Genomic DNA, 17,775 nt, shown 5'->3' with positions numbered 1-17,775 from the left:
TCCTCTTAGGGTAGTGTTGGAGACCTTCTCTGTTTCATCCGTAGGATACTTGCTACTTATGTCTTTTTTAGGATTAAATCCTGGCACCATTTGGAGTCAACGAGAGTTCTGCCAAGGAGGATTTCATCCTCTGTTCATCCTGTATCAGCTGGGCTGAAAATGTTCAATTAGAAACTGCTCTTTGTTCTAGTGCAGTCAAGAGGATTTTTGCCAATGATTTGAATGAGACTTGGATAAGGCTTAGGGCTAAATCCAGTCCTTATGCAGAAAACCATGGTCATATTGAATTCCTTTTCTCCCGGTGAAATTAATGGGAGCTGTATGCAAACATCTAAGGGCAGATTTAGTTCCTGTTTATAACAATGTTACCCCCTGATACTGGGCCTGCTTTGAAATGTTTGTTGTTAAATCCTTGTATTTTTGGTTATATCTCATTAAGAACATAATGCAGCCTTGGAAAATACATTCTGAAAGGGTATTACAACAGGATTGGGATTACTTTTTGTAAGACACTTTTAACTAGGGGGAAATTTCAAATTCAATTTACAGTAATGTCAAAGCACAATTAATATATAGGCAATGATAAGGGAAACATGCAGAAGCACACATTGATAGCACTACATCAACAAATAAACTTTTGGTGCTGGTAATTAGGTACACAAGATTATTATATGTTTAATTGACTAAAGTGACAATTTGGAATTACATCTAGTCACATTTAATTGGATTTGGACTCTCCAGAGGAAAGGAAATGGAGAGCAGCGTGGAGAAGCAGCCATAAAAGCAAACTGATTTTCTAAAGTCTGTCAAGACTCTGCATTAATATCCATTGTACAATAGTTTTTAATATCCCCCACTCCAGAAAGAGTAATGCAATGGTTGTAGCAGACAGTGGGAGTACTAAAGCATACTCGATTAGGTACAAAGATAGCTGATTGCTTTGGGGTTTTTGGTGTTTTTTTTTAAGATAGAGTTTAATCAAAGCTGAACTATGCCTGAATTTGCCATAGACGGTGGTACTCTTAGACTGACAAACTACAGGGTGCTATACATTTTGATGCTGTCCTAGAAGAAATTTACTTATATTTAGTCTATTTCACATGCAAATAGCTTAAAGCAAAAAAGAAAAGCCAAACCAAAATACTTTTGAGCAGTCATTAAATATTTCCTCACAATAAAATATGGAAAAGTCATCAAAGAGAAAAACGTAGGGTTGTCTGCTTGCGCATAGTTTAGCTATCTAAAAATGCTTACTAATGTTTGTCTTAAAATTGGACAAAGACTGAGTGTTATGTGTAGTCTTTTGATAGAAACTTCATGTTACAATCTTTTAATATTATCTCCTTTAAGTGTTGCTATATGCATCCTTCTCTCCCCGTACACTCATTTATTCTGCTTTTGTCACCAGGAGCGCCATGATTGCTGACTATATGTACTGGCTGTCAGGAGGCACTGAGCAGCATATAAGCAAGCTCATCAAACTGTATTGGCAGGTAAAAATTGATAGCCCAACTAGGAAGGAGGTGCCCATCTCACTATTAAGACCAAAATGAAGGATTGCTGCTTAAAAGACTGCCGACAAAGGTAGCTCTTGGGCATATCAATCAACAGGACACTATATAGTACTACTGTATTTATAATGAAGTAGATTTTCTTGGACTAATTTTAAGGGCAAAATTCAAGGTTGTTAACCCTTGGCTCATACTTCAATTTTATGGACTGCTATAAAATTTAATTCTGGATACTGTATAGTCCCCAAAGCTATTTTTTGTGAAGCCTTCCTACCTTAGTGACACTTTTCTTTTGCAATTTGCATGATAGTAATCCTCTGACACCTTTCCAAACTCTTCAGCTGGAAGGAGTGAGGAGGGAAGACCATAACAAATGGTCTCAGAGAAACCTAAAGTGCTCTGTGAAGGATGACTGTTAAGACCCCAGTTCTACAACGATTACTTATGTGGGGAGTAGACCATTGACTTCAATGAGACTTGTCTCTTGAGTGATACTTTCTTATCTGAGTTAGTGGTTCAGCAACATCAGCACAAATTTGAGTTTAAGAGTATCTCCTGCTGCTCTGAGGAGAGTTCTCACACACTTGAAGGTAAATGGATGCTAAATCCTTTGCTGGTAGTGGCTTATTGCTGCAGGAGCTTATCACTCCAGGTTGTGTCCCAACATTCACAAACCCAGTGCTGATGCAACCCAAGTCCATTTCAGAGGGACTGCAGCATTTGGGGCCTCAGACGGTGGAAGACCTTTCTGCCTCACAGAGGGGGCCTAGCCTCGTCTTGTGGCAGTGACAGCTGGCACCCAGGAAAAAAAAACCTATTATCTTGGACCAAAGCAGCTCATGGACTGTCCTCGCACTCTCTGGGGAGCTCACTTCTGCTTGTGGCCCTACACAGAGCTAATTTTGGTTCATGCAGCCTTCCCACAGGCTTTGCCTTACAACTGGCATGGCTCTCAAGGGATCATTTCATGGACTGCTCTCTGTGATTAGGAGGAGGAGGCCAAGTGCAAGTTACTTTGGTAACTTGGTAAAAATGTTTAATAAAAATACAGTAACAGAAATAATACATGTCCCTTGTGATAAAATGTTGGAGCCTGATTCTGATCCCACTTATTTTGGGTTCAACCTGTGAGAACATCCCTGACAACAAGAGGGCTTGTCCTTGTTGTACTGTGGGATGTGAAGTAGTGCAAAATAGGTCTGATATAAGCCAGAGTAATAAAGATCAGAATCTGGTCTTTTACTTTTGCACAGAAAATTCTTCCTTTTTTGAACTATTATTAGTTGCATTCTTATTGGTAAAATGGAATAAATCTCAGGGCTGGGAGCTGCTGAATTTCAGTACTGCTGTGAGTGCAAAGTGCATCTCATTCAGAGAATTACCCACTGGGCTAGTGTTTGCAGTGCCTGTGAACTTTCTTATATGCTTTCCAGCAGAGAATTTCTTCTGTACAGAATAGTTTGATTTTTTTTTTCCCCACTGGGTCAGACTCGTTTAAAATCTGGAGTTCACAAACAGGTTTTACAAACAGGTCATTTCTTCAAATGGAATATCTTTTTTTGTCTCTTAACACTGGTCTCCATTGATTCCCCTTCTTGATGTCATGGCCATGAAGATTCAAAGACTGAACCTTTAAAGAAGGAGCTGTCACCGCTATCCTCTTATCCAGGGGTTCAGAGTGTCCTGCTATGCAACAGGACCAGAAAAACAGTGTGAAGGACAAGATTCATGAAGGTGCCTTCTCACAGAGTCTGAACCAGAAGCTGTGGGGCTGGAACCAGAAGCTACGAAGGGAATGACCCGGACCAGATGAAATGTTAGTACTGAATTGCTTCCAGCTATTTGCATCATCTTATAGATAGAAAAGGCCAAAGGATTTTGAAAGTGATAGGACTCTGGTTAATCTCTGCTTCAGTCTAGAGCTCATTCTGTTCCTGATGGAGAGTTCATGCACGGTCCTCCCTGCACCTCCATGGCACCAACAGGTACCGCTATGCTGTTTGTGTCCTCTGTTACCACTTCTTTTCCGCCTTTCACCTGAACCTGAATTGCAGTCTTTGTCTGCAGAAGCTTTGAAATGTCAGTAGAGATCTAACCATTTCTTTGATCCCCCACCGTGCTTGATTTTCACTGGGAGACAGAGATTGCTCTGCAATTTTGTGCCTTTTATGCGTATGCTTGAGCGTGGGCTAGGCTAAGGATTCAGCGATATCTATATGCTGACACACACGCTGTACAGGCAGCTGGGTGCCCAGTACTGCTCCCACTCAAGTTAATAGCTAGCACTTAAGAAACACTGTTCATGAAGATATCTCCCAGCACCAGTAACAACCTTTTCCTTCCTGAGTTGATGAATTCTGTGCATTCAGCATCAAGGGCAACTTCAATGTCATTAGTGCACACAGCAACAATTATGCAGTATGATGGAGAACATGACACCGCACTAGGACTTTCTACCACGGAGAGACCAAGCAGAGATAACATAAACTTTTTTATTAATATTCTCTCTATTTCACTGTGTAAAGCTGAAAATAACTTGTCACGACCATACATGCTCATGTGCCTTTGTAACCAAAGCAACAGCTATTGATGCACGCTTTTCTTGCTAACTTCTCCTCTTCCCCAGAGCTCTGCAAGGTTGCCTCACAAGCGTGAGCTACTTTTTCTGAGGAGGAAGGGAACAGATGCTGAACAGGACAGTTTGTTTTTCACTTTTGTGAAGAAAGACTTTTAGATGAGGAGAACTTAAAGATCTGGCACTCTTTGCTTTGATCAATTGGTCACGTATATAATCTTCTTCGGTGTCACTGACTACCTTTTCTTTACGTGATTTTTTTTCCTGCTGGAAGAAGCTTTTCCTCCTCACAAGCTTGTGCTCTACTTGTCTGATATCTTCAAAACATTGTACAGACCACTTGAGTCCTTCCACCAACTTCCTTACTGCATAAAATTCAGGCTCTTAATCCACATCTTACTTCTAGATCATTGTCTTTCTCTCTTGATCTATTCCTCATGCTCAGAGCAGTCTTATCTCCCTTAATCTTATATCTCCCTTTGTTTCCTTCTCCCGATATTGGTTTTGTACTTTTCTTCAATCCCTGACATCAACCGCCAGAGAGTCCTCTTTCTTAAAACTCTTCTTAAAACATCCTCAAATCTTTTTCTCTCCTCTCCTCGTTATTAACTCTTACACATTGCTTCTTCTTCAGTAGTCATCTGTTCCATGTGATTGTTTATCTCCTCTTAGACGCACTGCAAGATTTGTACTGTCGTAGATTTTTAAGGCCAGATGGGCTCATAATGATGAATGATCTGACTTCCTGCATAAAAATGCCACAGAATTTCACCCTTGCCTTCCTGCATCAGTACCAATAAATAAGAGGTGAAGCTGAGAGTGTCTTTGAGGAAGTTATCCAATCTCCATTTAAACAGTTTAATAAGAGAGTATCTACCATACCCCTCCAAAAGATGGTTTGATGCATGATTGTCCCTGTTTCTCCTTCCCAGTTAACAAATTGGGATCATAGTTGTTCCAGCAATTTATATTATGCTTTCATCTTTGAAAGCTTAAAGATCCTCTACTACTTGTTATCTTCTCCCCAAATACATACCTATGGATCTTGATCAAGGTACCTTTAAATATTCTTTTTGATTAGCTTTTGATTAGCTTTCTTTGATTATTCCCTTTATAGTAAATCATCTATTTCTGGAACTTCTGTATAGTGATATGTAATATCCGATGCCCTGTGTTGTTTTTGAATATTAATACACACCTTCCATTCCATTCTGAGATGAAGGTATAATGTTGATGAGAGCTGAAAAAGTAATTTGCAACGGATAATGTTATTCAATAAGTTAGTCCTTCTCCTCTGTTCACCAAGTATCTTTTCAAGTATTTTGTTCCATGGGTTGAAAATATACATTCCAAATTAACATATAATCAGATGAATGGGGTTTTTTTCACAACCCACTATGCAATATGCACTGGGTGATTTGTGTATCGGCCGTTGGATTAAAAATAGGCCAGTTAAATAGAATTCATCACATGAAATAATAATGTGAAAGTTATTAAATGTATCATGGTGCACATTTACAGAGTTGTAGCAGCAAGACAGAAGTTTAACCCTGTTTATTACTGTTGTCAGGTAAGCCTTCTGGCATTTGTTGTCAGCCTTTCTCAGCTGGAAAGAGCAAAACAGACAAGAGACTTGAGGCATTTCATCCTGTAGAAAGAGTCCATCCTCAAACTGTCTAATTTGACTCACACCTTTGTAAACTATTTCCACTGGCTAAAAGCTATGCAATAGACCTTGGATGTTTTATTTTATTAATAAAAGTTATATCACTCCCACACCACAATATCACCAAACGTATCATGTCATCAGAAATGAACTTTGCCAATATCTTGAATATCACAGCCTGACTAATATCTGATAGAGACATTTTAGTAGCAAGCGCCTTTATTACCTAGTTTATAAACATCTCAAGCCTGACTCATTAGCACACTACAAGTTTAATTGCTTTTATTATTCCATTACGAAAACCATGTGGCCCATTTTGTACTAAAGGTTCTGCACCAGCATCCCTTCTGCAGTTATACCCAAAGTCATTCACAGCTTTCCAAAGTCTCACACTAATTGCTTTTGCTCCAGCAGCGTATATGCTGCAAAAACTAACAGAACTTCAGGCAGGCATTTCGAAAGCTTTTAGGTTTCTATCTGTATACCTCCATAACCATTTATACTAAAAGCTATAATTCCTTAATGTAGACAATGTGTATTTGCTACAGGTGACATGGAGACCTTTAATTTGCATTGGAGCAAACTGGGCTTTTAGGTTTAGAGATTTCTGGTTCAACCCTAGTGTTTTGGCCAAGATTGCAGCCACTGCATTGTTGCTCTTAGCACATGTCAAATACAGGATCTGTGAGCACATGGAGCTCACAAACTTGCATTTCTGAGAATATTTCTGTCAGCTAAACTCAACGTAGCAGAAAAAGCTGCCAGGAGGCACATGCACTGGCTGACATGGAGGATTTAAGTATTCAGACATTTGTTTTGCTCTCTCATTGCTATTATGAACATCAGGTATTTCCAGTTCAAAAATCTGGGCTGTTTGAAGCACAGAATAACATACGTATTGTACAGTAAAGCAAATTATAACCCAGCCCTGCAGGGTGGCCTGCAACACCTACAGTGCAGTGGCAAATGCTGTCAACTTCTTCAGCGCTCAGCTTTATCTCGCACCTTGCAGGGTCACAATCCCAGGCACAAAGTTAAAGGAAAAATACCGTTGGTAGCAAGAACATCCTCCACAGTCCCAGCCCGTGACGAGGCCCGTCGGCAGCCCTACGTGCCGCTGCTTGACCCATGTCCTGGCACAGAGCCTCAGGTTTCCAAGCTGGCAGCACTGTAGATGGTTTGCAGCCCTCCTAATGGGATGACTGATACGAGCTGACAGGCGGCCCCTCCAGACAGCCTGGCCATCGTATCAGTGAGAAAATACGTTTCTTGTCAATCCTTGAGGCTGTTTCAGCATATCACGCTGTGCCACACTTCACGGCAGAAAAGTCTCTCCCTTAATCAAATCTGGGGGCAAATCCCACTGAGGTCAGTGACTGCTACATGTACAGGCAAAAGTGAAGGCCTTAGTCCACCTTGTCTCAGAGGTTTGTGGAGTTTGTCGTTACCTTAAGAATTAATTTTAATTTTTCTCACTTCAGAAAAGAGGTAATATTTCTCATATCCCTCTTCATAAAAACCAACAGGTACTCCTCCCTCTGCTGTATCTGTGGCCATTTTGAAGGACACCGCTTGCTTTGGTGCACTGAGCTTTGCATTTTCTGGTGGAAAATTGGGATGTAAATATTTTCCTCTTGTCTTGCACATTACAAGAACAAAAAGATTTTGGCCCATAATGAGGAAAATGAATTTGTTCTTAAGGAATGGCATTGGTACCTAGATGACCTTAGCACAGCTTCTGACCAGTTCATGGGTTTCCTGTGCTCTCTCTGTATCATGGCTGAAGTGACTTGTTAAAGTCAGGTGAAGTCCTTTTTTTAACATTTTTTCAGAGCAGAATGGGCCCCTTCCTAGGTCTGCCATTCAGGCACTCATACTGCTCTAGCTTGGGAGTTGCCAAACGCCTGACAAGCGGTAACATTTCTCTTGCAACAACTTCCCTGCGAAGCAAGGAAAGGTTTCCATCCATTTTTAACACCTAGGGTACTGAGAACAAAAGGAATTGAATAACTCATCCAAGACTAAGCACAGTGACCGTGACAAACCAGGAATTAAGCCAGATCTCCCATAACCCCCACTCCAGGATCACTAGTTCCCACCATACCATGCCACCACAATCCCAAAGGTGACTGAAGCTCCCCACAACATCTGCAGTGCACTGTAAAACATAACTCCCAGCTCCAAAAAAAAGCATAATTCTGCTCTCAGATACACTAGTAAAAATGCGGAGTAATTGAAAAGTGGATTGATAAGGCAAATAACAGAGAGTTTCTATCATGTTGATGCTGATTTGGGAGCTTTTTTATTGCTGTTGTTACTGCTGGTATTTTCATTCCAGAAATAACTCTGCATGTTCAAAACCAAGGAATTTAACATTTTTCTTATGCCCTTTCTTCTTTAATAGTATCTACCTCCACATATTTTCTACCTACTGCTATTTTTCCAGGACTAGATCATTCATGGCAAAATTACTGTTGCTTGAATCATACTTGTATTTACATGCTAAGAAAAGTTATTAGTTTAAATGTCACACTTATTAAAACAGATGGGTTAATTGCCCCTAATTTAGAGAGAGATGGATTTATTCAATACCAGCTGAATGTAATAGGCACTACGTATCTTGGTTGTAGTTGGTAGCTGTTGAAATCCCAATATGAAGCATAATACCAATCCAATTAAAGTTTTAACTGTTAACAGAGGCCCATAAATCATGCCTCAAAGATGCTCAATGGGAACAACCCTGGTGAGCAAAGCTCCATACCATTTAAAAAACCCACAGGGTAGCTCAAAATTAATGTGCAAATTTCAGGAGTAGAATTTGGCTTTTACTGGGTTGCGAAGCAGAGCTTTAAGATTTACAGAACCTGAGAAATCAGTATAGAAAACCAGACATTTTGTGCCATTCTCAGGCCCTTCTTGTTCACTCAAGTTGCACGTTCATTATCCTCTTCCCTTTCTTTGTACACCATCTCCTTTCTCCGGGGAGATGAAACTGCAGACAGGAGTTTGTGCTGTACCAGGATCATTACTGGCTATGTGGTTTCCCATTTGGACACCTGCTCTTAGAGAGCTATAGAGGACATCACACAAAAAGAGATAAAGTCGCTTTTCAAAAACATCTCTATATACAGTCAGGTTGTCTTCTACTAAATTAGCAGCCATTCAGCCACATAAAGTAGTTTGCTATTGCAACGACTCAGGCATGATTTTTCGCTGCCCCTTTGAACAGTGCTGTCCATTTTACGGGCTAACCACATCAGTCACAATCCCTGGCTGTCTGATTCATCTCTTCACATTTAAGTCGAGTTCCCAAAACATGTTGAGCTCAGTGCTAAGAAGGACTGACATCTCGTTCAGTTAGTTACTACATTTTGGGTTCTTTTTTTTCCTTTCTATATTTCTTTTTTTTCTTTCTTTCTTTTTTTCTTTCTTCCTTCCTTTGGTACTAAAAGCCCTGAAAAGCCCCTAAAGCAAATATTCCCCTTTTCTCCAGGGGCTATTCCCTTGCCAGTGTCACTCCCCGTCTCTCAAGCACGTGCCCGAATCATGGGATGGGTTCGGATGCCAGGTTTTGGCCAGTGGGTATAATCGCTTTCCCACGAAGCACTCAGTGACGCTTGACCTTTAGCTCTGCCTGTCTGAGTTAAGATGTGTCTCCAAGTCCAGACTGCCAAAGCTGTTTGACTGAGCACAGTTTATAATCCCCCTTCACAAAAAAAGCTGGCGTTTAAGCTGTGCCGGGTTCCTGACGTAGCGGGAGCAGCGTGGAGCTGGCCGAAGACCTGCAGAGCGCTTGCGTTCGGCGAAGGCGTCTCTTGGAGCGAGCCGGCAGCCCTGCCGCTCCGAACAAAGCCTCGCCAGATTGCCTTATTGGAATTAAGGTGTTTCTCACTATGGAAACTCTCTTATCCTTAAGAAAGGGCCAGCGTTAACAAAGCTGGTTGAAAGCTGTCTTTTTTGGCTAATATCTGCCCGTAGAGGATAACTGGCATGTTCGAGAGGGCTGTTCTTTGATTTTTGCATCCACTGACCCGCTTCCCTGCTGCAGATTTACCACTGCCTGCTGTCGTGCCAAGCGAGCGCAGCTACACAGCAGCTAGCAGGGCGGCTGGGAGCTGCCCACGCCGTCCCTCGCTCCCGCTGGCTATCAAAGGGCGCTCGCCTCGCCTCGCCTCGCCAGGCTGACCCTCACGTCGCGGCGTCCCCAGCAAGGAGACTCCGGATCAGCCCGTAACCATAGTTAAGAAAAAACGAAGTCCTTCACATTCCCTGGATGGAAGATGGGAGGGGAAGATCCTCAGCGGGTGGTAGGTGACACGAGAGCTGAGGACTCCCATGGCGCAGTTCACACGTGTTGGCTGGGGGACCTGAGGACCGCGAGCATCCTCAAACTAGAATTGCACTTCTGCATCTGTGCTGGGTGCCCACTTTCCCACGTGCTAGCAGCATGTACAGAGACTTTCAAGGGCAGCCTCCAGCAAATTCTTTTCCCTAACCCATTTATTCTGGGTGCATTTCTTTAATGAATAGTGATCACTTTGGGAGGATATAAAGCATGGATTTCTTTTCTCCCAAACATAAAGAGATTCGTATTGAAATATCAATAGATCTTGAAGTTTAAGGTAACCCGTCTGGAATGTGTCTGCTTCTGCCTTTTACAGCTCAGCAGAATACATGGGCCTATCTCTGTGTTGCTCTGCAAATCCGCTTTTAAAAATATACTGCATACAAAATAACTGGCAAAGCCTTAAATACATTAATAACTTAAGAACCTAAATAAGCTGGTATTTGATGTGGCCTACAGTAATGGGGAGGCATTACATGGCAGATAAGCAGAAAGTTCTCATCTATTGTATAATACATGATTTATTCTTGCCATAAACATATTGAGAAAAGGATATGCTCTGGCATTCAGTCTACTTACTTTTCCCACAGAAAAAAATAAAAATAGTGTAAGAAGATCACGCTGGTGAGAAGATATTCATATCACAACAGCAACAGCCTTAGTGGCAGGGCTGCCAGATATTTCTTTATGGTTTGCAAGATATAGAGAAAAGCACATAGGTTGCACCGCAGTGCACCCATAATTCTACCTACCTAAGAGTGGAAGCAGTTCATAGATGAGGCTAATAGCTCTACCCTGACTGATGTCATTACATTAATAAAAATCATCAATAAAAGCATCAATTCCTGCTGTAATGTAAATGAGCCAGTGGCTGAGCGTGCGCTGCAGCTGCAAGATAAGGCACTAGAAAGATATCTAAATTTTTGGCTAATTCTAGATGTCAAGATAATTGGATTTTTCAAATTAAACCTTTCTGTAGTTAAAGAGGATTAAGGTTAGGGACTGTAGCAGAGAAAGCTACTGTCACTGTTATGAAGAATTTGCAGCTAGTGTGCCATTTTTCTTCTTCTGTATCTGCTATAAGTGAGGCAAAATGGCAAAAGCTTCATAAAAATATTGCAGTAGTTATATCATTTGCCATCAAAAGTTGGCATAGGAAAACTCTGTTTCTTGTGCATCTACCTATTCATTTTACGAGCTCTTAGAACTTTAGTGGGCATTGAAGGGACAATATAAAATTGTTTAGGCTAAAGTTTAGGGTTTATTAAAAGGTCTAGGAAATGTAATATTGCTAGATATGGTAGAGTATAACATTATAGCAGAACCAAGGTGCTCAGAGCAAAGGGATATGTGGTTTTAGTTCAAGTTAAGGAATATCTACTTAAACCCTTCATCAAAACAAAGTTTCGTTTAGGAGTGTCTTTTGGCTTTTTAATTGTCACAATAACAATATATGTTCCCCATAAACCTTGTGAATGATTCTGTTTCTTGAAAAAATTAACTGACATTTCAGTAGAAGTGCTGACAACTTAAATACTCCTTGAGACACTTTGCTTCCAGATGGTTTCTCTGCAGACTTTCTCTGATTCCACACACTTCCGAAACAGGGATGTAAACCTCCTGACGTGGTAGGGCATGAGTCAAACCTGTAACTACAGAAAGAAATCTTCCCTATGATCAGATTATTCTGCAACTTCTTCTTAAAAGAGCCTTTTTTTTAATCTTCCCTGAAGCAACAGACTTGGCCTGCTGCTGAGAGGAACCACCCCATTGGATGAACTTGTATGATCAGTGATAGTCCTTATGTTGTTGTATGTTGCTAAAGAAGGTCTTTCCTGTGGTTTAAGGGCTTCTTAAGGCCTTCGTTTTTTTCAGACTCTTTCAAGGTCGAAGTCTGGAGTGTTACACCACCTGATGAGATAACGCTGCAGATCTCACTTGCAAGATATATGGAAACCATCATCTTTATTTTTCTCCATAGCTGGTGCCTAGAGATAAGTTTACCTGCTATCTCCATGCTCAAGAAGGAGCCTGGCAATTCTCCCACTCTGAGACTACAACAGCAACATCCCCTATGTGTTGGAGAGCAGCTTGCAGACATAACGCTTCTGGTGGAAAGACACCAAAACACATGAAAATAGAAAAAAAACACAGTTGTTCTATCCACTCTCAAAAGACTCTGGTGAAAGTCCAGTGGAGCCCTTGCAATTCTCTCCACAGTTTGACTGTATCTTGAATATCTGCATGGTGTATGCCACGACAGACATAATGCTCTGTATTCCCATTTCCTAGACACATTGGCAGATATTTCTCCGTGGGTATGGACTTCAGTACATAAAGGCTTACGCAGAAAAATCTTCAGGGATTTCATCGTATAAAGTTTTCTGCTCCAAAGTTTTTATGGGCTGAAGTTTTATATCCTTAAAGACTTTAGCCCATAAAAATCCAAGAGGATAATAAAACAAATAGCATCTATGTCCAGGGTCAGTAGCTTGGGGAAAAAAAATGCTCTTGGGTAATAATACCTTCACCAGCAGTACTGACCAGAAACCACGGATCTATCTTTTCCCCCCGCCTTTTGCCTGACATTTTACCGTTATTGCCCTCTGAGCCAGTCACTATTTGCATTCTGCGCGGCATATCTACGGGTACCTGGCAATGCGAAGATATTATAGGCATGACTTTGAGCTGCTCTCAAGGATGATGAATCCAAAAATGAACTTTGCAGGCAAATGCCAGGAAAGCTATTCCCCCACACCCACAGAATATGTCTGGTCCAGCCGCCCACCTCTTTGTCTCGCTGCCTCACTCCATTTATTTTACATCTGAAGTGTATGGATACACCCAGAGATGTATTAATTCAGATTAGAAAGTGGCTGCTGAGCTATAGAAAGCCATCAGAAAACCCAATATCTAGCACAAAATTTGATTTGGTGCCTATATTTACACATGAAATTGAGTAGTTACATGTTTGACTAGGCCTCTGCTTTTCTTAAAATTTACCTTGGAAAGCTTTATTGGTACCATCGTTTTGCTACTTATCCTGTAAGAGCCCTGAATGATAGGGAAATTAAAGTCCATCGAAATATGAAAACTCAGAATCACTTTGCTGTAAATCAGTGTAGACTGCTAAGTATTTCTGGAGGGAAGAAGAGGCCCAGCTCCATTCACGGGTCCCTGAACCCTTGGCAGGTAGACACGCTTGCTATTTCCTGGTCTGCTACCTCCAGATCTGGAGAGTTAGCCATGGATAACAGGGACGCGTCTGTGGAAAGCTGGAATTCCTTCTCACCCAAGGGGACATTACTACCACCCCAGGTGGTCATGGTACTGTTACGCACATTTTAAGCTTGTTAATTGTCCTGGGCCAAATACTGTCCACTTCAGACTGCTTCCACCTCAGTAAATACGCAATAACGGGCGAACGAAATGCAGTAATCTAAAATACAACCACGTCCCCAGTGTTGTCCTGGACATCCGGGCAGAGCACCCAGTGTGACGGCGCTCAGGGTGCTCACATGGCAGCCTATCCCAACATCTGCACAGAGCAATCGTGCCATTGCTCTTGTATTTCTGCACCCCCCGTGCCTATAAACACAACGAAAATAAACAATATCAGAGGACCTGTTGTCCAAAGCCATTAAAGAGAAGGACATACTTAACTCCTGGGTACTTTCAGCTTTCCATTCTGGGTTAGCAGCTGTCAGCTAAACAAATGACTCAGGCGTGCACATTATTTCTTGGATAATTTTACACAGGTGGAGAATGAATTTGAGAACAAAAGTGAGGACTTGTCAGTAAAACACCTAGCTAGTCCCATAATGAACCTTTCCGTGAATTGCTGCGGGGCAGAAGGTGGTAGAAGAGATTCAGACTCCCTGTTAAAATATGCATACCTTTCCCCTTCATGCTTTTCCCGATTGTCTCTATTAACCTTGCGTCACGGGAATGTTTGCGCTTTTGCCCAGATAAACTCGTGACGTCTCACAGTTCCCTGAGTCTCCCGAAAGGACTGTCCACACTGGGAAAACAAAGCATTTTTTAGCAACAGCTGCAGCTGAAGCAGTGCCGAACACGGCTGTGGGGAAATTGCAACCCAGAAGGGATCGCGGCTGAACCTCCCCCTTGCACTGATCAATACCGGCACGGAGCGAGGCTGTTTCCAGCCGGGTGGTTACTCGAGCACTCGCGGCACCAGTTCATTTGGGTCCGCTGAGTGTGAAATTCACCTCTCTACATAAGGCCAGCATAATGCATCATTTGAGTCATTTTTAAGGGATGACAAGGTTCATAAGCTTCGTGTTGCCCTCTGCACAGGAGTGAATTTTACTCTTAATGCAAATGGTGTTTAAATGCAATATTTTAAGACTAATATTCCGTACAGACACAGTGTCTGATTCATGCCAACCCAAGGGGTAATATGAATGCTTAGTATTCTTTAACCAGCTCCCAAGGACTGAATAAAACCCTCATATGAAAGATGTGACCTTCAGAGAGCATGGAATCACTTTTTCTTTTCATCTAAAAGATAATTTATCTAATACTTTTCTCCTCATTGAAGACATAGGCTTGCTGCACTGAAAACTGTTTACAAATGTTCTATCTCCATTAAATTGATTTTCTGAGTATAGATAGGCAGTGTTTTCTGGAACTAATTTAAATTCCCCTCTAATTAATATTCAAGACCAAAATATGTTATCTTTGCCTGACTGTGCAATTATTAAAGGGAAAAATATAATCTGTGAAAGTAATTATTTTTCTTTTTTTTTTATTTTAACTAGCCGTCAACTGACATGAAATGTATCATTTCTTTGCCTTTCTTTAGGCTATGATTGAAGAAGCCATCACTAGAGAAGAATCTTTTTCGGTTATGTACACACCATTTATGACAAAAGCCAAGAGTGACAAAATAGACAAGATGAAGGACATTTTCACTAAAAAGCACCCTGATTACGTACAGCACATATATACAGGTAACAGGAGATTTCACATGTTCTTAAGCACTGTGTGTTGTTTGCATGACTGCGGCTGACCTAAAAAGAGATTGAGAGCTTGAGCATTTACTTTTCTACACCTCCGTGGGGTAACATTAACTTCTGAGCTCTGCTATATATGATTGCACATGATTTAGGAAATCAGATCGGCACTAAGGCAAAGCACAGACTTGATACTGCTCGTGCCCACAAAGATGATTTTTATCCATGAAGCCTCATGTTTCCTTTGCTGATTGTCATTACTGCAACAAGTCTTTCATTCGAAGGTACTTTTGCAGTGTATTGTGGAGACAGCGAGGCCCATGTTCGTTCCCATCACTGCGGATTTCCACAGGTCACTAGCCTTTCAGCAGGACCTTTGGTTTCCAGAAGTATCCTCCCATAAATAAGCGCTAATGGACTGATTACCACCTTTGAGAGCATCTCAGCTGCAGGGATGTGAATATACAGCCAGTTTCCCCCAGGCTGTTCAGGACAAGTAGGATCCTGAGCGAGCAAGGGCTTTATGGAGCCTGCCGCTGTCTCCTGGCAGGGTAGCATCTCCCGGAGCAAGCACACACTTAAATTCTGGTGACCACAGCTTTATTTCAAGAGGCATGGGCATGACGTTTTGGAATAAGGCAGGGGGCTAGAAGGCATTTCTTACGATCGTTAACCTGGTGACTTGGAACATAGTTGACTCTGATAATGCTTGGCTCTGGGTTGATGATTGAGAAACATAAAGGGAAAAACGCATTTCTCAGGTCAAATACTGGGAAACATCTGTGTTCATCACACCAACTAGACCTGGAGCTCACCCCCACTGACACTTGCAGCGGGGTGGTCCGTAAGGCTGATGGGCTGTCTCCTTCCTGCAAGAGTTACACCTGGCTCACAGCTGAAAGGCTTATTTGTTACAGCACCTGCTAAGCCATGGCACTTTCCAGATAAATAAGGCTTCCAAAACAATAGATATTGCATCTTTTGGGAGGAAAAGAAAATCTATTTGAAAAACACAAACAAATAGGAATTAGGAAACCAAGTGTTTACAACAAAACTGTGCAAATATTTATCCCCAGCAAACTTGTTTTAGTCATTTCATTTTACTTTAGGAAATCATTATAAAATTAGATCATGTTTTGCAAGTTGTAGAACACGACTATATTGGAGGTTTGGCAGTAGTTTTGGGTTGGTTTGTTTGTTTAAAGAGGAAAAACAGGGACTCATTTATCATGGAGGTTTTAAAGTCCCTGTCTTCAGTTTACTTGCTGATGTGACTTTGTGGAAATCTTCCAGGAATAAAAGTATTGACATTAAAAGGAGAATAATATAAAACTTCCTGAATCTGATTGGAAAGAAAGATAAATTCATATTTCACATATACCCCTCAATTTATAGCAAGAATGAGACTTTCAAAAGCACCTAAGCAGCAAAAGTGTGCAAGTTTTGCACTGAAACACAGTAAGATTTGTGTTCATAAATCATTAGGTGTTTCTGAAGGTGTCACCAGCCATTTTTTTCACTCCTACCCAAGAAGAAAAAGGAAGAAGGGAAAAAAAGGATGAAGGATAGGACCTGGTCCTACAGCACTTTAATCAGTTATAAAACAAATTAAATGGAGCCAGTTCTGCTATCAGAGATGTTTGTTTACAAAAATCTATTGGTTAGAAGAATTGCTTCAATTTTACACAAGTTTTTCTGAGTGCAGATTTTAGGATCACTGAAGTTTCTAGGAATTAAATTGCATAGCCGCCATCATAATCAAGCACGCTGCAAGTAGGTTTCTGAGCAGGGTAACTCAGGCAGGATCTCTCGACCAGCCTACCTCCTTTCTGTCCTAGAAATCCTCTCAGACAGAACGGGCTCGGGTCGTTTTCCTGGACTCGACACGGAGATAACTGACAGCAGTGGTCACTGACGTCAGCTGAAGCAGTAGGGGTTTCTTAACTTATCTATTCAGCCCTTGCCCAAAATCACATGGCCTACCAAAAAGCCATCACTGTCAACAAATGTAACTCATTTTCAGTGTGGGACCCCTGATCGTTTGACCTGCAGGTCCATATCTCGCGTAGGTGAAATTTAAAATATGAGCTAAGCCCCATTTTAGCAGTGGGTTTGAAATACCAGACATCTCATGAACATGTTACTTTAAATAACCTTCCCATTCAATAGCAAGCATTTGTCCAATATTAGTTCAAGTTTTGGTATAACGTAAGGACTGAATTGGTTTCAAAGTTTTCCTTTATTGCCAAGGAAGAGAAGTAGATACACGTAGAAATCAAAGCGTCCGATGCAGTTTGTTTCCAAATTGAGAATCTATCAGAAGCAGAACATGCGCTAAGAGAAATATCAGGTCCGCCCTGCGTGATTTATGTCGGGGGAAGCCTGGGGAGCTCTGAACGGGGTTCTCCATTTGTCACCGCGACCACGCAGCCTGGCATCTTAAAAGCAGAGCTCACCGAGAACAGAGCACTCCTCTGTGAAAAGTGACACCGACATTCAATCTAGGTTTATTTTCTGCAGGGCGAGGGGAGGGAGGAAAGGGCTGGTCGGGCAGGGCAGGCGACTCCGCTGTTGCACACGCTTTGGCAGCAGCGGTCACCAGCTCTGGACTAGCCATGGCGCATGCTATCGCTTGCCACCTGGGTGTTTCAGAAAGGACACGCGGGAAACCTGGGGTTAAGGTGGCGGTGATGGTAAAAAAA

General features: G+C 41.6%; 1 protein-coding gene across 1 annotated transcript in view; it reads left to right on the top strand.

Moving 5' to 3' along the window:
- SPATA16 (spermatogenesis associated 16) overlaps window positions 1-17,775 on the top strand; it is an 81,038-nt gene that overhangs the window by 36,480 nt on the left and 26,783 nt on the right. The window contains exons 4-5 of the mRNA XM_013945196.2: window positions 1,409-1,493; window positions 14,923-15,070. Coding sequence (XP_013800650.2) covers window positions 1,409-1,493; window positions 14,923-15,070 — 233 coding nt within the window. The remainder of the gene's footprint in view (window positions 1-1,408; window positions 1,494-14,922; window positions 15,071-17,775) is intronic.

Source organism: Apteryx mantelli, chromosome 9 (genome assembly GCF_036417845.1).
Source record: "Apteryx mantelli isolate bAptMan1 chromosome 9, bAptMan1.hap1, whole genome shotgun sequence".
Lineage (NCBI taxonomy): Eukaryota > Metazoa > Chordata > Aves > Apterygiformes > Apterygidae > Apteryx > Apteryx mantelli.
Note: the sequence above shows the minus strand (reverse complement) of the source record. Positions and strands in the feature narration are given on the sequence as shown.